The 22,711-nt window shown below is 37.8% G+C and overlaps 1 protein-coding gene across 5 annotated transcripts in view; it reads left to right on the forward strand.

The window, feature by feature from the left end:
• RNGTT (RNA guanylyltransferase and 5'-phosphatase) overlaps window positions 1-22,711 on the forward strand; it is a 191,927-nt gene that overhangs the window by 109,237 nt on the left and 59,979 nt on the right. For 4 of the 5 annotated variants that reach the window (XM_064649998.1, XM_064649996.1, XM_064649995.1 and 1 more), the window contains one exon: window positions 11,245-11,345. The exons of the other annotated variant lie outside the window; for it this stretch is intronic. In XM_064649998.1, coding sequence (XP_064506068.1) covers window positions 11,245-11,345 — 101 coding nt within the window. The remainder of the gene's footprint in view (window positions 1-11,244; window positions 11,346-22,711) is intronic. 5 annotated transcript variants of the gene reach the window in all.

The raw sequence follows: 22,711 nt of genomic DNA on the forward strand, positions 1-22,711 counted from the left end.
CAATGGCAACTGCGTAACACATGTTTGTAGGCTTGAAAGCCCTGCATATGAATTAGTTTTTTCCTACGCAGTGAAAAAATGTTTTGGTGGGGTTTTTTTTGTTTGGTTTTGGGTTTGTTTGTTTGTTTTTTTTTTAATAAAAGACATTCTAGAAATCTAAATAAGTTTTCTCAGCTGGGTTCAGAGGTATCGAACATTTTGTTATATGTCTGAATTTCTCCAAGCTATTTGTAGGAAAAATACTTTTTCTTGGGAGCAGTTGGAGATACATTTCTAATTGGAAACAATTTCAGAAATTCTTTTCCTTAACAATCATGGTTACTTACATTAGTCCCATCAGTTCTTATGAGGCTAAATAATATTTTCTAAGCTGCAGAATTAGGGTGTAGAACTTTATTTTAATGAAGCTGTTTTTTTAATCTATAATTCAGTTGTTTGTGAACCTGGTTCAGAGTCTTTGGATGTGCACGATGGCCAAGTGGTACTTTGTGAGCAGTACAATGGTTGTTCTAGGGGGGAGATGCAGCACAAGGGCAGGATGGGACAACAGTGATGATAAAGACACTGATGATTATTTCTAGCTACTTAAAGAGTGGAGCCAGGTGAAAACTAGTGTGACCAATGTCTGTGGGATGTCCAGGGTCCCTTCACATGTTCAGACCCCAGCGAGAGACTTTCTAAGAGTTCTCTTCCTGCTCTTGTTGTATGTGGAATGTATTTGGCAAATGTTGACATCAATAAAGATTTTGATGTGTAACAGATAGTCAGTTTGGCCAGCTCTGAAGTATTTTAAAAAAGAACTAAATATGATGGTTTAATGCAAGAATAAACAATAGTATTTTTCTGTTACTATCTGATATTTGGTCTCAGTCAATAGTGTTATCCAGATGTTTATTTCCATTGTCCACTTTAGATCAATACATTAATTTAGTCACTTTTTCTGTGCATCAGCCTTTGTAGTCAGCCACACTGTTTTTTGAATCTGGAGGCTTTTACTCTTGGACATTAATCTCCTTTGTCTCCTAGGTCAACATGCAAAGTAGCTTTCTGCATGGGTATGCTGCTTCACCAGTGATCACCACCAAACACCATAAATGCTATTGTGTACAACACAGTTTGCCTTTACCTCCAGGGATGTGAGTTAGGGATGAGCCCAAGACTCTCAAAGCAGTCTTCTCAAATCATGTGTTTGCCTCACACTTCAGTAGGAAAATCTGGACTTTCTGCTCCTCATCCAGGGAGTGTTGTGGGCCTGTGATCAGACTAGTATATCTCTTTCTTCCAGTTCTCAGTGTCCTGCTCACTATACAGCAAGAACAAGCATTAATCACATTTACCTATCAATGACCAAGAGACTTCTGGTGCCATGTTACCTTTTGCTTAGCTTTTTACCAGACAAAAAAAGGTAGAATACGTGGGGAAGAACAGGGGTTATTGCAGTGATGGTCCATGGGAAATATGGGGAGAATGTAAGTTGTTTGTATGGGCGCTTTGAGGAACAGAGGGAGTTGGAACTGAGAAGGGATGCTGGGAGTGACAGAAGGCAGAATATTTGAAGGGTCACAGTGTAACTGCTTATTTCCTCAAGTAGATGTTAGTGTCTTGTGTTTGGGGGGTTCTTTTTTTTTTTTTTATCCTTTTTTGTGACAGTTACCATGAAGGGTTTTAATGATAGGGTTGGGATTTTGCATATATCTTTACGGTCATGTTAATATTTTGAACTTTTTCAGTAAACTTACCTATTTTCCCAAAAGAATCAATCACGTAGGCTAACCTGAATCACTTAAACTTATGATGTTCAAGTGGTGCTTGAATACAGCCAGATGCAAAAGAATACAAAGTACAAATGCAATTTATTTTTGTGTACTGCTGTATACATAAGCAATGAAAAGAATATTGGAATAGTAGGTTCAGTTCTGTTGCCCACTCTTCTAAAGGCTTTTGAGCAATTACACTAGGAGGATGTGTACATTAGCCAACAGGAAGATTACCCATGCAGTAAGACTCAGACTTACTAATTTTGTCTTAAAAAAGGGAAGTCATTACATGGAGAGCCAGTCTTCAGTCTAAAATAAGGCATTAACAAGACTCAGTGTAGAAATAAGCATGCAGCATTTTTAAGCACAAGTGTAATAAATGACCATGTTAACATCCCTGGATACATGTTATGATTTCTTTATCACTTGGCATCTTTCATAAAGGAGTGCTGGTTTTGAATAGGAATTACAAACTTGATAGAAACATCATTATAGTTTGGATAAGATTATAAGCTTGATATAAACATCATTGTTCAAGTTTCTCTGTCCTGTATGCAATAGAGCTGACACAATGAGCCCAATAATAGTTTCCAGTCTTAAAAATCTATGAATATACAATTCAAGTCAATGGTTGTCTTTGATCTTGTGGTTTCTTGATCCATTGTTGTGACTTATTCACATAATCTGTCAACAATATTAGCAACTTCTGTGTTTTCAGTCCATCACTTTATAAAGTCTAGCTTGAAATAATTGATTATAATTGATCCTTTTGGTTCTTTAAAACGATCCAAGGTCTGCACTGCAAGAAAATAAGAACACGTTTTGGGTAATTATTCTGTCTTTATGTTTACCCAACTGAATGCAAACTATTTGGTTGGGCAGGCTAGCAGCTGCTCTATGGATTAAGAGGCCTCAGAATTAAATAGAGCTCTTCAGAGAAAACATTTAACACTGTTTTGAGTGGGAAAGAGAAGCAGATTTGTTGTTGCTATTATAGGTTTACCATAGTCACCTTTTTGCTTTCAAATGAAAACTTAAGCATCATGTTGAATAAAATTGCTTTCAAACCATTTAATTAAAACATAGAAGAATATTGGTAATGGATATGGGTAATGTATACAGCTTAAGTAGTTCTTATTGTTCGTGAACCTGAAGCATTTTAAAATGTTTTGAAAGTGCTTTTAGTCTTCTTCCTAACTAAATATGAGAATATCATTGATGTAATGACAGAAGTTTTTTCTCGGTGTTAAAATATATTATTTGAAATTTAAATTATTAGAGGTGTAAAGTTTTGTATTTAGTATGTATATTTCATGTTCAAGTAAACTTTATTGCAGTTTATTGCACTTTCCTTGTGGTTAGATCATAACGTCCTTTGCAACATGGCAAATGATTTAAAAGAATTCAGGTAGATTCCCAGTAGTTGTCTTTGTTAACTCATCCCCTCCCACCTGCTCTCCCCTCATGCCTCAAAGGTACTCGACCTTCCATACCTCTTGGGCAAGCATGGCTATGCAAACAAATCTTCCCTGAGCTTTCTATGCCCTTTTTTTCAGCCTCCTTTCTGAATTAGTATGTGCGCGCAGCTGCCAGCTTTGCAGCCCTTGGGATACTTTGCAGGGCTAGGTCTGACCAGTTTACTGAGGGTAAATTATAGCTGACAAGTAGCAGCACTGTGCCATTTAGGAGACAAGAAAGAGCTGGGTTGTTTGCTGGCTTCCTGTCATTTGGAAGGAGCGAGGGAAGGTGTGGAGGAAGGGAAATGTAAGGTGGCCTGTTAGCTGCTGCTTGCATTTTTGGAGGATTGTATTTATTTAGGGTTAGGGAGGTAGAACTGGCTGATTAGGGTTTGTAGGATAGTAAGGCACCCACCCGTGTCACGAAAACATTCTCTTCCTCCTCTTGATGAGGCGTGAACTTCTCTCTTGATCATCCCAACACCTCTTCAGTCCCTAGGAGAAATCATTTGTTGTGTCTAGACTTAGGCTGAAGTTACTCAATCTCCAGGTGGGTGTCTTCATGGTGACTCAACACCACCCCACAGCCCAGACTGCCTGCCCAGAATGCAGTCCCAGAAACCAACCTCACTCTTCCTCCTACAAAATACTAAGCAGAAACGTCTATCCCATGCGAAGAAGCTATTTGGAATGAAATTTTATCCTCTTAGTGTGAGACTATCTCCAATAAACAAGAAGTGTGTCCGCAAAAGTTCAGATAACAAAACTGGGGGCTCTGAGGGCCAGTCTTTCTCTTGATCTGAAAGGAGAGGAGAAAAGAGTTTATCCCACTATGGGCAGCTGTGAAAGAAGGGTGGAACTAGACTTACTGCTTTGGGATAGAGGAGGGGATTGAGGTTCAATGTGACCAGCAGCCCATCACTTTGCCCTGCAGTGCTAAAGTCGTTCTAACAAGGGTCTAACAAAAAAACCCTCAGAGTGGAGTGGGCTCACTTGAACCTATGGAGTTGGAGGTTATAAATCAGCAGGATTTAGCATCCTAAGAGTGATGGCAGAGGATGGACTTTCTGTTGAGCTGTTTTCAGTGGTGATTCTGCATCTCAGGGTATTGGATGTGCACCTGAGATTTAGGGTCATTATTATGCTCTTGCCTGAAGTTCAGGATCTCCATAATAGGGGTACATTCACCATGCTACTTCTGTTGCCCCTGGTCTTCATCCTCTTGATGAAGGTGATACTGATTGATAGTGCTGTTCTACACTGCAGCCCCCCTGAGGTTAGTAACCTCTTGATTCTGTCAGTTATTCTGCTGCTGGGGAAACTGTTGGTCCATTAGCACAGTCTGACAAGTACTAATGGGCCAAGATCAATCTTCTAGGAGACTGAGGTGGTCTATCACTCCTTTTGGGAGAAGCGCTGACTGGAATGGAAGGTTGTGAAAAAGAAAAGAATGATGAAAAGAGAAAGGGCCTGAGGTTCTGCCAGGCCACAATGGCCACAGAAGGTAGGGCACTGACACTAGTACTACTACTACTATTACTACTACTAATACATAGATAAAGGAAAAGTTAGGTAGATGGTGAGTGGCAAAGCTGTAAAAATTGAAGAACTCAGGGTTCATAGCTAACTGAAAGCACTGATACCCTTGCTTTTTTGAAGCAGCATTTCAGCATGGCACAGGATATCTTCACAGCTCAGGTTTGTCTGTGCTGTGTAGGTGTAAGGTAGCACAGCAATGGTACAGCCTTTGCCTTGGCCTGCAGAGTCTGTACTTTGGTGTGAAGTGCATTAGGTATGTTCCTGAGGAGAAACTTCAAGTTTGGTTTTACATTAATGGGATCCAATTTGTGTGCACCAGAACTGCCAGGCTATTGCAACTAACGTGTACTACTAAGTAGGTACAACTGGGGGATTTGTGTTGAAAGTGTGTTACTTTTGCCAACTAAAATGCTGGTGTAATTTAGCACTCAGTATGGCTGCTAAAAGCACAAGCAACCTAAGAGAGATACAGTTTTGTAGAACAATTTAGGTTGGTAGGGACTTCAGGAGGTCACCTAGTCCAATTCTTTAAAGCTATTTGAGATAGTTTCTGATTTATCGATGTACCTTTTTTGGTGTGGAGTTCTAATTTTTGTGTTTGGACTAGGTTGAAAGGTTTCAGATTGAAACATGAACTTTGTATTTGAGATGATAGGGGATCTGACATTTTAGAAGTAGTCATGTACATACATATTTGTTGGGGGGTGGTGTTGAGGATATCATTGCTATGAATGCTATATTTAAAATGCTAGGGTGTAGTTCGATCTCAAACAGATTGCTTCACATTTTGGTTTGGAATTAAAATAAAGAATAACTTCAGGCAGAACAGGTCTGCAGTATGCAGTGATTCATCTAAGGTGAAGTTTTCACATACTTAACAAGCAGAATTCTTGTTTGGCTTCAGCTCATGTTTAAAGAAATTGATTTAGCACTTAGCAGTCAAACTCAATAACTTATTACTGCTGTATTGTGTGTATGGGCTCACCTTTTACAAAAAGTAATCTCTTTTTCAGGGATTATTAATCCTTTAGATGAATTCTCATTTGAAGTTAGACTTCTGTGAATTTCTGTCTTTCTTGGTAACAGAAGTTGGGGAGGGGCAGGGGGGAGCTGTATAACTTGTTCTCAATATGAGTTTTGAAATCTTAATTGCTTATCTAAGCTTTTGTAACTGTTTCTGAAAGATACCTGTAAATTACACTTTGCCAGGTGCTCAGTATTAACAAATTGTGAAGTGAGAAGGCTGTTGTTTTGATAATGGTCAAAATTAAATGTAATAGTCAAAAGAGTATATTTATTGCCACTGCTTTCTAAGTAAGATCTTTTTGACTAACTTGAAGTGGGGTAGAGATTATCTTTCCTCAATTTATTTATTGATAGGACAAAATGTCTAGCTGAGGCATGTTTCACACTGTGCTGGTATTAGAGGTAAAGAAAATATCTCCATCTTAAAGAGCAAATCCTCCCCCACTGCCCTTCAAGTAAGCCAGCCAATTAAATTTATATTTAAACTTTAGTCAAAATTGTGGATCCATCAGTGTAATTACAGGTACGCAGATACATCCTGTCAAAACATCGCTTTTCACTACTGATCTTGGAATAGTTGTCCTTGTCTGTTGTGAAGTTGGTTTCTTATTGACTTTTAGGAGGGTGTAACTTGTCAGTCTAGGAAACAGTTTGAAAAAATTGGATAGTAGATCCTGTGTGAAAAATATACATTGTTGCCTAAGCATGTGAGGGTAGAAAATACAATACCATTTAAAAAAAAAAGATGGTGGGAGCAGGTGTCATGGAAGAATGGGGAAGAAATAAGTTCTGTAAGGTTGATATCTGGACTGGAAAAAGGAGTAGAAACAGCGATAAGGAATACAGTAGTTGACACTAAGCTGGGGGGGAGTGTCGATCATCTGGAAGGCAGGAAGGCTCTACAGAGGGATCTGGATAGGTTGGAGAGTTGGGCTGATTCCAATGGGATGAGGTTCAACAAGGCCAAGTGCCTGCGCTTTGGCCACAACAACCCCATGCAGCGCTACAGGCTGGGCACAGAGTGGCTGGAGAGCAGCCCGGCAGAAATGGACCTGAGAGTTTGGATTGATAGGAAGCTGAACATAAGCCAGCAGTGTGCCCAGGTGGCCAAGAAGGCCAATGACATCCTGGCCTGTATCAGGAACAGTGTGGCCAACAGGTCCAGGGAAGTGATTCTTCCCCTGTACTCAGCACTGGTGAGGCCACCCCTGGAGTGCTGTGTCCAGTTCTGGGCTCCTCAGTTCAGGAAGGATATTGAGGTGCAGGAGCAGGTCCAGAGAAGAGCAACAAGGCTGGTGAAGGGACTTGAGCACAAGTCCTATGAGGAGAGGCTGAGGGAGCTGGGGCTGTTCAGCCTGGAGAAGAGGAGGCTCAGGGGAGACCTCATCACTCTCTACAACTCCCTGAAAGGAGGTTGTAGCCAGGTGGGGGTTGGTCTCTTTTCCCAGGCAACGATCAGCAAGACAAGAGGGCATGGTCTTAAGCTCTGCCAGGGGAGATTTAGGTTAGATATTAGAAAGAATTTCTTTACAGAGAGGGTAATCAGACATTGGAATGGGCTACCCAGGGAAGTGGTGGATTCTCCATCCCTGGAGGTTTTTAAGACAAGACTGGATATGGCACTTAGTGCCATGGTCTAGTAACCGCAGCGGTAGTGGATCAAGGGTTGGACTTGATGATCTCAGAGGTCCCTTCCAACCCAGCTGATTCTATGATTCTATGATTCTATGATCTGGGTGAACATGATATAGTTGGTGAAAATTACATAAATTATTGAAAGGAATGTTATGCCTTTCCAACAAAGGGTTCAAAACTCATTTGAATAAGGATCATATGGTTTTCCTACTTAAGACTTCCAGAAAGCCTCTTGTCAAAATTTCTCATAAAAGACTCTTGAAGAAACTAAAGTAGATGTGAGACTTAAAAGGTTCTTGCACAGATATCTAATTGGTTAAAAAGTAGGAGTGAAGGGATTGGGGTACTGTTCAGTCCTCACCAGGGGAGTCACCAGTACTGCACATAAGCGAGCCTGAAAATTGGATGAATTGTAAAGTGGTGTTTTCTTGATGGATCAGCAAGGGCTGGTCCTAAATGTGGAGAATTATAGTAATCTCTTACAAGACTGAGGGGCTGAGTGATAAACCAGTTTGTAAACTTCTATGTAGATAAATGTAGAGTAATGTAAGTGGAGAAAAATTTTGTAACTGCACATGTAAAATGATAGCTTCTGAGCTGAGTGTATTTCCATGCATAGAGACTCATATGAAACTATGAGTAGCATGGAAACAATGGCGTTTGATTGTTCGGCATCTTTCTTAATATGAACCCTATGGAGCTCAAGTCTTTGAAACCAACAAAAAGTGGTTCAAAATAAACAAAAGGTAGTGTTTTTTCCTGCAGTGTAGTCGGGCTGTGTGTGAAACATTTTGCTGCATTGGTGGAGGTTTACATGGTCTTACTGGGGAGCTGTACAAGCTCATGCAGAGAAACTGAAAATCACTAAACACATAGGAATCACATTTGAATCACATGCACATCAGGAAGTCTCTGAGCTTGAAAATGGATAGTTTCTCAGAGAGTAGTAGAAAATACCATATATAATTGCCCTGCTTTTCATCTGCCCTGAGCTCATGCTGTTGGCTGTTGTCAGAGTCAGGACACTAGAGCTCTAGTAGGTAAGGTTGTTATATAAGGTTGTAGCTCTTCCTCAGAATTTCAGGCTATGACTCATAGAGGTTGGTTCATTCTTTTTGCGTCGGTAAGAATTAATTTTCTAAAGGAGTGTCTAGTGTTTTCAGGTCATATGGTCCAGGCAGAAGCAAATATGAATAGGACAATCTGCTGTCTTGAAAGAAGCCTTTGGTCTTCCCTTAAAGGCCTTTTATTTTTCTCATATTGCTGAGAGGAAATCTTGGCCTCTAGTTTTCAAGATGGGCTGTGTTTAATCCTGTTATCTCTTCCTCCAGAAAGTAAGACTTCTGTTTATGGAAATATTTAGTACTCATGAATGCAAAAGCCTTAGTTGGAAGATTATTGCAAGTCACAGAATCATAGAATGGTTTGAGTTGGAAGGGACCTTAAAGATCATCTAGTTCAGCTCTCCTGCCATGGGCAGGGACACCTACCACTAGGATAGGTTGCTCAGAGCTCCATCCAGTCTGGCCTTAAATGTTTCCGGGGATGGGGCATCCACAGCTTCTCTGGACAAACGGCTCCAGTGTCTCAGAACCCTCACAGTAAAGTCAGTAAATTAGAAGCCATGCAGCACAGAGGCTTAATACAAGATTTTAGTGTCTGTATATGATTGACAAATACCACCTTTGGTTGAAGTCCTCAGTCATTCTAAAGGACCAAAGAGCAATTGTTAAGATGAATCTTTTGTTCCATACAGCAAAATCACACCTGTTTCAACAAATTCATCTACTCAGCTCTACTCTGTGTTTTTTCATACCCGCTGTGGCAGTTGTTTCATAAATTAAATTTTCAATATCTGTGGAGAAATTTGTCACAAATAGGATTGTTCCCCATATTTATTCTTTGAATTACTTAGCAAATAATTATTAGTAGTAATTGTCTTTGGCCAAATTAGAAACTGCAGATGAGAGAAAGCAACAAATAATGTTTTTGCAAACATTGTATTCTGTCCTGTTATTCCTGGGACATATTTTATTAATAAAATTTGTGTCGTATTTAACTCCATATTCTCTCTATATCAGGCATAAGTACAAGAAAATGGCATGAAAAGTTAGCTGAAAAAGAACTTTCAGTGCCATATGCCTTTCTGTAAAATTGAATGCAAATACTTCAAAATATATTTAAGTGCATAAACAGTATTTAAAACATTATATATATAAAAATTATGATCAGAAAAGCTTAATTGCTTTACCAAGCATCATATTTTGTCTATTCTGATTTATCTATTTAATATCAGTTGGTATGTATGCCATGAGTCCTTAAATATTTTGAACTCCATACTGCATGATAGCAGATTTTTAGTTTGGGAATGTAGAGGAAAGAGATAAAGAACAAGATAAGTTTCATTACTATAAAAATCTAAAGATTAGATCATTGGAATTTTAAGATATTTCAGGTGAATGGAAAAGAGCCAAAGAAAAGAGGGAGGGAACAGCAGTATGGTAGCAACTAAAGGAATATTTCCTTATTGCTGAAAGATTTTCTGTTTTTTGTACATTGCTTAAACATTACTTTTCTAAATCCATTTTGGTAAGGTGTACAGGTAACTAACACAGGAAACATATAGAGGGAAAATTGGTTGGGAAAAGAAGCAAGAAAGAAAAGAAAAGAAAGAATGAAAGAAAAAGGAAGAAACTTTCATAACTTTATCACACTGTATCTTACTGGTTTTCTGATTAGAATAGGAAGTTGGGCAGGTGACTAATATTGGTGTTGGAAATGGGTTTATATTGCCCTGAATGGGAACCAGACTGAAAGCCTGAAGCTGTTGCTCTCAAAGGGTCTAAGGGTGATGATCAAAAATGAAAAGATAATGCACTCTAGCCAGCCACATTCAAATTCCAGATGAAGCTGTTAGTGGGTTATTTTTGTCATGTGTAGCAGCAGAACTGTGGCTAAAAATGTTTAGAGCTGATTTGGGTGTCAATTATGTGAAGCTTTCCTTTACTTACTGTCTAGCAAAAGTCACATGCTGTCCTTTCAGCAAGAAATGGTAAGTAAGATGTGCTGCATTTATTTTGGGAAGAATAACTTTACATTCTTACATCAGAAAACAGAAAATTCATCTGTTTCTGTCATTTTAAATCTAGAACTGTTAGGTTTATCATCACTAAATTTTGTATTTTGAGAATACTTAACACAGCCTGTGTGCAGTGTGATACTAATGATTGCTCTTTTTCCAAAAGACAGTGGATATTCATGGTTGGTTTTATTTTGCATGTAAAATTGGATGTATTTTCTCACTGTAGATGAATAAATATCAAAGAAGTAAAATTTCTCATTCTATCATGTGATAGGCCTTTCTGATAGGTGGCAGTATGGTGGCTGCTGGCTTTTCATGCTGTGTCAGCCAATAGCATGGATAAGAAAAAGACCATTCATAAAATTGTTCAAAAATGCTGAGATTATTTTAAATGTATCTTTTCTGTATGTCCCACCAGTGTTTTCATTTCTTTCTGTGCTGTCTTATTTTCTGTTTTTGAAATTTTCCATCAGGCAGAGAGAGATAATGAAGTATGCTAATTTTTATTTCCATTCTTAGCTTTTTATTATATTCAATGGCGTAGCTACAGTGCTAAGCAGTTTTAAAAGGGAGCAGCAAATAAAGTAGTGAAGCACAACTACCTCCATGGTAATGGAATTCATTGTTTCAGTCACTAAGTATTGTAATTCATTAGAGACAGCTAAAATAGTCTGAAAGGCTGAATTGTTACTTTTAAAACCAGTGAAAACCAATAAGCATAATTAAACTGCATTTTAATTTACTTCAGAAATACAAGCCTGGTCGATGCGATGATATTTTGAAATGGAAGCCACCCAGCCTGAACTCTGTTGATTTTCGTCTAAAGATAACAAGAATTGGTGGAGAGGGGTATGTAATCTCTTCCCTTTTTAAATTTATAACACTCGTGTGAATGTCCCTTAGCAGTTAATCTCTCCTCTGATATTTCTTGACACTTACTGGGGCTAAGCCTTTCTATATTCTCTAGACCTTGTTCATTCAAAATACAAGCAACTGTTGTAATTAGTGTTGTACTGAAAACAGTGGCAGATGTTTATAATGTAAATTTACTCATTCTTACATTAACTTTCATAAAATTTCTGACAAAAAGTCACGTTTGGAATTGGCACTAGCCCATATGTTTTTGAGAGTAGGCAGAGTGTATTAGCTTGAATTCTAATATAAAATAACTATTTTTCATTGATTTTATGCAAAATAATAACAACTTAAGCTTTCTTCTATTTCAGAATTGTGCACAGTGACAAATGGCATTTGTTTTCTTAGAGAAAAACAAAGTCTGACATTTTTACTCATTAGGCATTCATAGAATCATGGAATCAACCGGGTTGGAAAAGACCTCTGAGATCATCAAGTCCAACCCTTGATCCAACACCACCGTGGTTACTAGACCATGGCAATAAGTGCCACATCCAGTCTCATCTTAAAAACCTCCAGGGACGGTAAATCCATCACCTCCCTGGGCAACCCATTCCAAAATTCTCTGGTATTATCTTTAAAAGCCATTAAAATCTTAGTCAAAAACAGTGAGTTGTAATGGCAGAAGACGTGAAAATCTTGCATTGGTTCTACATACTATTTGCTTAGTTCAGTCACTGCACATATTAAATAGTGGCAATTTCCATGTTCTTTTGTGCCAGGGAGGGGAAGGGGAAGATTGAATCACTAGATTAAAGCTTGCTTTGGAAAAGATTTTGTTTAAAATGAAGTTAATTGATTTTTAGGTTGCTTAGTCTTTTAACATCTGGGACTCAATTTCAGTTGACAGTGTGAAATACTGATATTTAGCTTTTCTTTTTCTTATTGCCACAGGCAACTCAATATGATTAAACAATTAATTCATATATTTCTTGCATATTCCAGTGTCCTAATAATGGCCCATTTAACTTTAAGACATCTGCATGTCATGTTAATGAATATATTTGGTGAACAGAGGGAATCTTAAGGATATGGGATTTATTCTGCAAAAGGGACTCAACTGATAACGTCTCAGCATTTCAGGAGGTCAAAATTATCTGTTCAAATTATTTTATTTGAAAATGCAATATTAAGTCCTCAGTAACAGCATAGCGTTTTCAGAGAATATACAGGAATATTTTAAGTTTTACTTCAGAAAATCAGCTCATTACAAACATTTTATGCTTTTCTGGCTTTTATTTAAGTCATAGGATAATGTAATATGAAAGATTTATGTAAAAAAAATTAATTACTCATTATTTGATAGGAAGTTATTTTTATTACAGTATTCTTATTAGTTCTGCTGGAGTTTAGAAATATACAGTAGTAGCCTGTGATTCAGAAGCAAAACACAACACGTTTTTATTTCCCATTAATAAATGAGTATTGGTTGATTAGTTATGACTGTTTTAAAATACACAGCTGTCAGTGCTATTGTGTTATGTTTAATATATTACATCATAGATTATGTGATTGGAACATGAAGAGGTTATAAAACATAAGCCAGCAAAAAACTATTTCTAAAAAGTTAGTAGCAATTAGTAGCAAGTTGTTAAAAGAATGGTTGATCCACTGTGGAATTGGAAACGCTTTTAGAAAAGTTCTATCATATTTCAGCTATGTGAAAATCAGTGCATTGCTTATATTGCAGAAACAACTGCTTGAATTAGTCTGTAATTAATGTAATATTTAAATATGTGAGTGTTTATGCTGCTCTCACGTGCCTTAAAAAGGTCTTAGAAACCTGGTATTTGATAAAGTACAGTTCTTCCAGATAAATTTCACTTCATCTCACATGACAGTTGACTGCTACTAGTAACATAAGTGCATTCATCCAACAAAAAGAAAAGTTAATGAAGTATGGAGTAGAAAATAATAACTTACCATTGTTGGGAGAGAGGTATTTATCTTAAATAATGACCTATGAAATAGTAGATTCTGCCCAATTAAACACAAAAAGTGAATGAAACACTTCAGTTTTTAATTTGGGTAAAATCTGAACTCATTTGACAAAACATGAGAATTATACAGATTTTGAAGTTGTTGACTAGGGTTTTAAAAGAAGCATCTTTAATTTTAGACTGTATAAAGACAGTTCCTGACTTGTGAGTGCTGCCATAATAAAATGGGTGATTTGTGATATAACTAAAAAATCTGTTTTGATGAACTGAATGTCTTGCTATTGGCAATTCTAACATGAATTAGGCTTCCTGCCTCCTCCCACCACACTAAGATTAAAAACAAGCACTGATACTGTTTCAACTTTTTGGGTAAAAAAAGCTTTCTTCTTCAGTAATCTGAAATCACAGCATTACAGAATGGGTAAGGTTGGGAGGGACCACAGTGGGTCATCTTGTCCAATCTCCCTGCTAAAGCAGTGTCATCTCAGGCACAGGATTGCATTCAGACAGTTCTTGAATATCTCCAGTGAGGGAGACTCCACAACCTCTCTGGGCACAGACACCCGCAGAGTAAGGTTCTTCCTCACGTTCAAGTGGAACTTCCTGTGCATCAGTTTCTGCCCATTGCCTCTTGTCCGATTGCTCAGCACCACCAAGAAGAGCCTGGCTCTATCACCTTGACACTCTCCCTCGAGTGCATCTGCCCCTTTGTCCAAGTCATTGATGAGGTCCCCTCTCAACTGAGTATCTTCTTGATACTGAACAAGCCCAGCTCCCTGAGCCTTTCCTCATAAGAGAGATGCTCCAGTCCCTTAATCATCTTTGTTGCCCTCCACTGGACCCACTCCAGGCATTCCATGTCTCTCATGTACTGAGGGGTCCAGAGCTGGACACAGCACTTCAGCTGAGGCCTCACTAGGGTTGAGCAGAGGGGCAGGATCACCTCCCTCAAACTGCTGGCAATGCTTTTTCTAAGGCCCTCCAGGATACCCTTGGCCTTCTTGACCACCAGGGCCACTGCTGGCTCATGGACAGCTTATTGTCCCCTAGCGCCCTCAGGTGCTTCTCTGCAGAGCTGCTTTCCACCAGTACCCCAGCAGGTACTGTTGCCCAGGGTTATTTTTCCCCAGGTGCAGGACTCTGCATTTTCCTTTGTTGATCTTTAGTTGGTTCCTCTCTGCCCATCTCTTCAACCTGTCGACTCTTCTGAGAAGGGCTGCACAAAATTCTGAGGTATCAACCACCCCTCCTAGCTTGGTGTTGTCAATGGACTTGCTGAGGAGGCATCTGCCCCTTTGTCCAAATCATTGATGAATAAGTTGGAACAATACTGGGCCCAGTACTGAACCCTGGGGGCACTACTAGTGACAGGCCTCCATCTGGACCCTGTGCCACTGATCACTACCCTCTGAGATCTCCTATTCAGACGGTACATTTGTCAGGCATTTGACAGCACAGTAATACAGATGTGACTAAAGTACTGTAACTGAATTGGTGTGTTGTTTTGGCACAGTTAAGCAAGTAATATTTACGGAAGTAGAAGGTATGCCATTGTATTGATCTCTTACTGACAAATGAGGAGCTGAAGTTCAAGTATTGATCTCAAATACTTAACAGCTTGAAATAATGGAAACAGGGGTTGTCTGTAATTTCCAATTCCTCAGTTCTGATTTACAGGCTCATCTTTAAAACTTGAAATGCAGACAACTAAACCTGTGCTACAATTGTGCCTGATCTTATCACAGCTTACAGTCTGGGCAGTAGTGATACAGACTGAACCTGTATTGCAAAACTCCAACCATGAAGCCCTTGTATTTATAGTTACCTGCTCACTCAAATAGTGAAAAAAGCATATAGGAGCATTATTTATTCAGCAGCATGAGATTAGAGCTCTGTCAGCTGTTGGACATGTCTTTTAGCTAGCATATGTAATTGAGATCCTGAACAATTGTAAACAATCTTGTGCATTTTTCATCTGAATACAAGAGTTACCTCTAGGGAGTTTACCAGATTTTAGTCAATATGGTTATTTTCCATCTACGTAAATTCCCCTGTGTTTTCAGTTGAGCACTGCCATCCACAGATTAGTGTACAATAGAAATGTTAACTGCGAAATAGCTGCTGTTTCACCCCAGATGTAGTTCAGTTACGGATGAATGACCAATTGTTTTTATCTAGGGTTCAGTTATTTCACTATTGATATTGGAGGGAGTTTTGACATTGAATTAGAAAGAGGTATTGGGATTATGATCTGTGAAGTATTTTTAGAATAAGCCCTATAAAGATGAAGATCTCATAACAAAGAATAAACATAAAGAAAAAAGATACTACTGCATCCCAAAGAAAGGCAAGGTTTCTGTAACCTCAGTAACCTAATACCAACACTCCTGTTCAGTGCACATACTTGAAAGAAATTGCATTATTGCACCTTACTGAGTTACAGCTGATCAGCTGAGCCTTGGTAATTGTCCCCTGTGTATTATCATAGTCCAGCCTTTCCAAGTGTCAGGATGATGGTTAGATTAAATCTTTTTATGTTGTGTTTGCAAGAATTTCAGCTTATGCTCTCTCTCAATCTCTTCTCATTGCATCAAAACAGTTACTTTTAGTTAAAAAAAATCAAAACCAAACCAAACCCTAAAACCACACAAGCTCCCCAATAACAAACAGAAACTGATTAAATCAGCTAAACAGGAGAGTACTTCATTGTTTGTCTCTGGTAAAACACTTCTTTTTCATTTCAGGTTTACTAGTATAATGTTCTCACATAAGCAATGCAAAGTGATTATATAATACTACCTTGTATTTTTCCTAAATTATGATGATACTCACAGAAAACAAAACAAGAGGGACTTAAACACATTAACTCTATTTCCAAGTAACCTACAAGTTAAACAACCCTATCAGAAAAGAATGTGGAGGATATTTAATTGCTGTGTACAACATCTCACTTATATTAGAGAGAAGACTGCTTTTAAATAGTAGAGATGCTTTTTCTCAAAGTGTCTGCTTCTAAGTATATTTCTTTAAATAAATAAAAAGCCCCAAACTGACTCTGAGTCTTATTTAAATGTCACAAATATCAACTGAAAATGCCACAGAGTGCCAGATTTCTGGTAGCTTCCATAACTAGAATTTCTTAAATGTCCATGCTTCCTTTTACAGATTTTTAATTAGCCTGTGCAACTCCCTTAGTTTTATCTGAATCAGAGATGCTAAAATCAAATTACAAGCAAAGTTTTGGGTTTGTTGGTTGTGAATTAGTATCTTAACTGAGTCGATTCATTACCATTTCAAATCACAGGATAATATTATATAGTACCTTGAAGTATTGGAAAGCATCAAGGATTTTACTCATCTTCTAGGATATACTCCTCTTTTAAAAAACGTTAGTAATCTGAAGTAGACATGCACTATTTGCAAGTGTCAAGTCTGTATTACCTTTTTTTTTACTGTATCTGTGATTAACTAGACCACATGGGGAAAAAACCCAAACAAACAGTATTTAGGCAAAATTCTGGTTATCTTGGACATTGTCAAGTAATAAAAAAATGGGAGATAAAACACAGTACATTCAAGGACAGTGGGGGCTTAAATTCTTGGATACATTGGTAATTACAAATCAACAACAAGATATAGATATCACGACTACAGGCAAATGGATGTTTTCTTTTTTTTTTTTTGGAACTGATCTTCTCTTTTTGTTTTGTAAACTAGAAAGGACTGGGGCTGAAGGAAAGCTGGAGCTAATTCAAAGTGCTACCATTGGCATTGCAATGGAAACTGGTAGACAAACATTTTACCTAGGTGCTATGCTGTAAATATTTATGTTATATTGCTTATAGGAGGATATTAAAATCTTTTTGTAAAGCTTCAGGTTTTAAAAACTATTTTCAAACTAAGGATTTGAATCTAACCTCTATTTGTACTCTGATACACCAAGCATAATGTTGTACTTTCCACAACTAATACTAAGGATGCTCTTGGAATTTCTAATGTTGGATTTCAAAAATGAACTCAGCCTCATCTTTTTATATGTTCGAGTGGCAGCCTTGGGCAATCTCCATCTGTCAGATGATTATTCTACTTTAGCTACTCATTTCTCCAGATTTTTAAAAGCTTTGCCTCATATCATCCTGAAATTATCTATACGCTTGCAAATTAGGATGTAAATGTAGCCTTGTATGTTTTATAGACCCTGTTCCTTTTTTTGAACTAGCTGCTGCCTCAGTCTTTCCAGTTGCTCATGTAAGCTATCATAATGATTATCCACTCTGTTAAAGATCCACTTCTATCTCTTAAGTGAGATAAAGAAAAGCTCCCAGATACCACATCTTTAAAATTTTCTTATCTCCCATGTACTTCTCTCTCCTAATTTACATTTGGATTGATATTTTATTCCTATTTGGCCATGTAGCTTAGGTTTCTTGCTACTTGTGAATGTCGAAGTGGAGGACTGATGCCACCCCCAGCTAAACAACTGTAAGGTGGTATAATCTGAGAGGAGTGAGAGAAGCAGGCAGTGGAGAAATTATATTGGACTTCAGAATTGTTGGCTTTGGCTTTTTCAAGGAACAGAGGTAGTATCTCATGGCAGGTCCCTTGAATTGCAGAGAGAAGCAGGGCAGCTGGTTGATCTTCAAGGACAGCCTCCTCAAAATGCACAAGGACATACTTTTCCCTATGCAAAAAGACAAGCAGGTATGGCAGACAGGTACAGCTTGCTCAAATTTTTAAAGTCAACTCATCCAAGCAATGAAATGTGTGGAAGCTGTAAACAGTGATAGACCTCCATGGAGAACATAAAAACAATGTTTAGGTGTAGAAGGAAGGAATTAGGAAAGCCGAAACTCAGCTGAAGTTGTGGGTAAGTCAATGATGTCCACAAGTACCTTGGTAATGAAAGGAAGACTTAAAGAAATGGTGTGATACTGATGCAGCACTAGAGAGTGAATAAGATACAAAAGGGCTGGGGTACACACTGCTGCTGTTGCGTTGGTCTTGACCGGCAAGGTCTGCTCTTAGGCTTTTCTCATGGTAGTGTGCTGGGAAACTGGGTGAGGAAGTTTAAGGTAGGGACTACTTAAGCAAACTGGACCTCAGGGTACTAGAAGGCAAAACTTTGAAACTGGGGCAACAGTTAGCCCTTGTGGCAAAGACAGTGGAGTAGATGAGTCTTTGCCTCTATTTGGCATTTGTGAGACTGCATCTGGAGTACTGCATCTTGTTTTGAGCTCCCCAGTTTGATAAAGACATTGATGTGCTGGAGCAAGTCCAGTGGAGGGCCTCCAAAACAGTAGGGGGATTGGAGAACATTACATACAAAAAAAGAGAGAGAGAACTGGGTTTCCTCTGTCCAAATAAGAGAAGGCTGGATAATACTTTACTGCTGTTTACTACTCCCTAATGGCAGGTTATAGAGAAGATGACGCCACATTGCTCAGAGGTTCATGTTGCAAAAATGAAAAACAAAGGACACAAATTTTAGGAGGACAACAGGAGAAATAGTGTGAGAAAGACCAAACACTGTAGTAGTCTGGGAAGCTGTGGAGGCTTCATCTTCAGAGGCACTCAGAAATTAACTGGATATGCCTGTGAACAACCTGATGTAACTTGAGCGTGAGGCAGATGTCTTGAGCATGAGGCAGATGACATGCAAAGGTCCTTGCCAATCAGAATTACTCTAAGCTTATTTTCAGATCTGATGTTAAATATTTTGCAAATCATATGAAACTTAGACATTTAACTACTACATACTTTAAAACATTTTTTTTTCTTTCTTCATGCTTTCCTTACTGTAAATAGAGATTTTTCAGAATACTCACTGTACATGTATTTAAAGAGACAGTTGTCTTTTGAGAAGATTTTTGAGTTGCAAAGTAAAATAGCATCCATTTTTCATAAACAGGAATTTGATATTGTTCTTTGTTATGTGCTGTAAAGGTTTGCCAGATACATAATTTAAGCACCGTCTAATTTAAATAAGGATGATAAATGTTCGTCTTCCTTTTGCTGTAGCTTGAACAGTAGATATGCTGCTCTCAGACTTACTGAAACTCAGATGTGAACATATTTTTCTCTTCCACCAGTACATATAAACTTTTTAAATTACAGGACTTATTTCGGAGTGTTTGTGAACATCCTGGTCAAAGTACTTTAAATGGATTTTAGAAATTGGTGTGAGCTTATTTGAAATACGTTTTTTGCATTTTTGTGTGTAGTGACTATTTGTTCTTCTTCAAACAAGGGATATTTTCTAGATTTTGTGAGCATGCCTTGAATGGAACTTTAATGTAGAATATTTTTTCTCCATTAATTGTTTATAGTATGAATTAATATTCAGTTGCTTGGGGTTTTTTGAAGTGTGTGTTTGTGTTTTTGTTTTGTTTGTTGCTTAATGAGATTTTATAGTCTATTTTTTGGGTTTATAGATTAGTACATTTGAAACCATGTTCGGAAGAGAGCATTATTATAGAATTATTACAGATCTGAAAAATAAGTATTTTTCCATGGTGTTTGGAATTAAAGAAACAATTGTGGGAACGAGTCCAGAGGAGGTCACAAAGGTGATCAGAGGGCTGGAACACCTCTCCTGTGAAGACAGGCTGAGAGAGCTGGGAGGGATTATTTACAAGAGCAGGTAGTGATAGAACAAGGAGGAGTGGCTTTAAACTGAAAGAGGAGAGGTTTAGACTAGACATCTGGAAGAAACTCTTTACTGTGAGCGTGGTGAGGTACTGGCACAGGTTGCCCAGAGTAGCTGTGGACGCCCCATCCCTGTGGACGCCCCATCCCTGGAAGTTCAAGGCCACGTTGGATGGGGTTTTGATCCACCTGGTCTAGTGGAAGGTGTCCCTGTCCATAGTGGGAGGGTTGGAATTAGATCATCTTAGGGTCCCTCCCAACCCAAACCATTCTGTGGTTCTATGGAACGTGCATTTAAGGGAAAAAACCTCAGCTCAGATGCATTCCTTGTGTGCTGTGGTATATTTTAAAGAAGAATAAAGCAAACTAAGAGGGAAAATAAATTATCACCATGGTAGAGTAGAGCAAACAATCTGGACAGGCAAAGATACTGTACATGTTTCTACTCTTCATCAGTCTTACTCTGAGCATCTTATTACTTAATTTTCTGATAATGCCAAACTCACAAATCATAAAAGAACAGATATAAGTACTAAATAATGAATATATTAAAGATAAAAATAATTCATGACAGTTTTAGTTCCAAGAGCACCATTCTGTTTACTTTGATACCATCAGAATGTTTTGAAATTGGTTTAGGAATTAGGAGCCCAGCTTTTTGTGTCTTCCTGAATTCACGAGTACTTAGGAATCAGCAAAATGTGTCAACAAAATAAATGACCCTGATGCAGATTGTTTGCATTTCTGCCATGATAGTGTTATCAATATGGTATGCATGCAACTGTGGGCTTTTAAAATACTGGGAGATTATCAGCAGTTTCACCTTCCCTCTTTGATAATGAAAAGAAACTCTTGGTACACATGCTTATCTTACAACTTCAGAGACATTAGAAAAGAAATCGACTTAATTATTTTTCAGGATAATTATCTCTGGTTTTGTAGGGATTCAAGTTGTGATGATTGATTTAAAATATGTATATATATATATATATATACACACGTACGTGATGATTTTTTTTTAAATTAGCATTTTAAGGAACATTTGCGTTTTGAGAAAATAAATTGGATTTTTGGTGTCTGTTTAACGACTTAGGATCTGCCTTAGGCTTGGTAATTCACACTTGCTGTCCTTTTAACTAATACACAGCTTGTAGCTTTTTTTCTGGTAAAAGATGCTTATCCTATCATAGAAAGATATTAAAATCAGGCTAGAGGTGCATGTATCTGTCTGTGGGAGACTGTTTTGCATAATTGAGGCCTAATGAGTCAATGGTAATGGAGAATCCACATTGTTACTTACATAAGCAGTAGGGAAAAGAACAGTAAGTGTGAGGTGTAGAGCTTGTGTGCATACTGCACTTTGACTGGGAATTTGTAGAAAGCATTTAATAGTTGTCAGTAGAGTTTTGTTTCCATCTAACAATAGATGTAAGCACGTCATCCTGCTAGAGGGTCTTAAAAAGGCCAAAATTCCTTATTTTCATGCTCTTTATGTTCCCTTGCTTTTTACAAAGCAGTCTTATGACAGTGAGCGTGATACACAAACATGGTTTTGTGCTGAATTCTATTCTGAAATGAGCTTCAAGGCTTGTATCTTAAACACAAGAATATATGTACATTAACAGGAGCTACTTCATTTTTAGCATCATTGTATGTGTGAGAAATAAGCCTTTATTTCAACTTTGAAGCCTAGATTTCCTAGATTGTAGGCTGGTTCAGCTTCATATGAAATGAATCAGAATTTTTTATTTATAAATATATATACCTATATGCATATGTGTGTGTATACACACACAGGTGACAGCTGCTACTTTGTTATAAAATTAAAAACAAAAACAGAATTGTAAAAGAATCACATTGTATGTTATGAATCAAAACAACTCTTTTCTTCCTCATATTTCCATATGGAAACCCTATCCACCTTTTGTCATACTTCTTAATTTATAAGCTTATCCATTTTATTAAATCAGAGTTTGCTATTTCTAATTTTTAACTCTTTTCATACAAGTATATTTCTTAACTGGACATTCTCCACTTTTTTTTGATATTTTACTGCTTTATATGTGGTTTTAAGTGCCTTGGTTTCATGGTTTTAAACTAGGTAAATAACTAATTCTGCATCTGTACTCCACCAACCAATGTTCCATCACTGGCTTATGAATGGTAGAAAAGTTGGATATGACTAATAGAGAAGCAAATGCCAGTGTGTTGCTCTGCTTTGTATGTATAAGCTGAATAATTTTTTAATTGCCTAACTGCAATTAAAGTTTATGTCTGTGAAGATAAAAAAGGCATTTTGAAGAATTGAGGGAGATGTTAAGAGACAATTCTAATGTTCTTGAAAGATCAAAAGCATTATTAGTCCAATGCTAGTCATCCTATGCAGATCTGAAAAATAAGTATTTTTCCATGGTGTTTGGAATTAAAGAAACAATTGTTGGAACAAGTCCAGAGGAGGCCACAAAGATGATCAGAGGGCTGGAACACCTCTCCTGTGAAGACTGTGAGGTCTGTCAGACCTCCCAGCCTCTGAGAGGTGTGACAATAAGTTTTTGCTACAGAATTTTAACTAGGTCGCTATTGCATACTCCTCAAAAGCAATGCATGTATCTGTATCAATTTTCAAGATGGGGAAAAATGAATTCTGAAGCGAAGAGAAAACTCTCAGGGCATCATTGTGTGTTAGTAAGAAAAGGACAGTCCTCAGCTGTACCC

Source organism: Pseudopipra pipra, chromosome 3 (genome assembly GCF_036250125.1).
Source record: "Pseudopipra pipra isolate bDixPip1 chromosome 3, bDixPip1.hap1, whole genome shotgun sequence".
Classification (NCBI taxonomy): domain Eukaryota; kingdom Metazoa; phylum Chordata; class Aves; order Passeriformes; family Pipridae; genus Pseudopipra; species Pseudopipra pipra.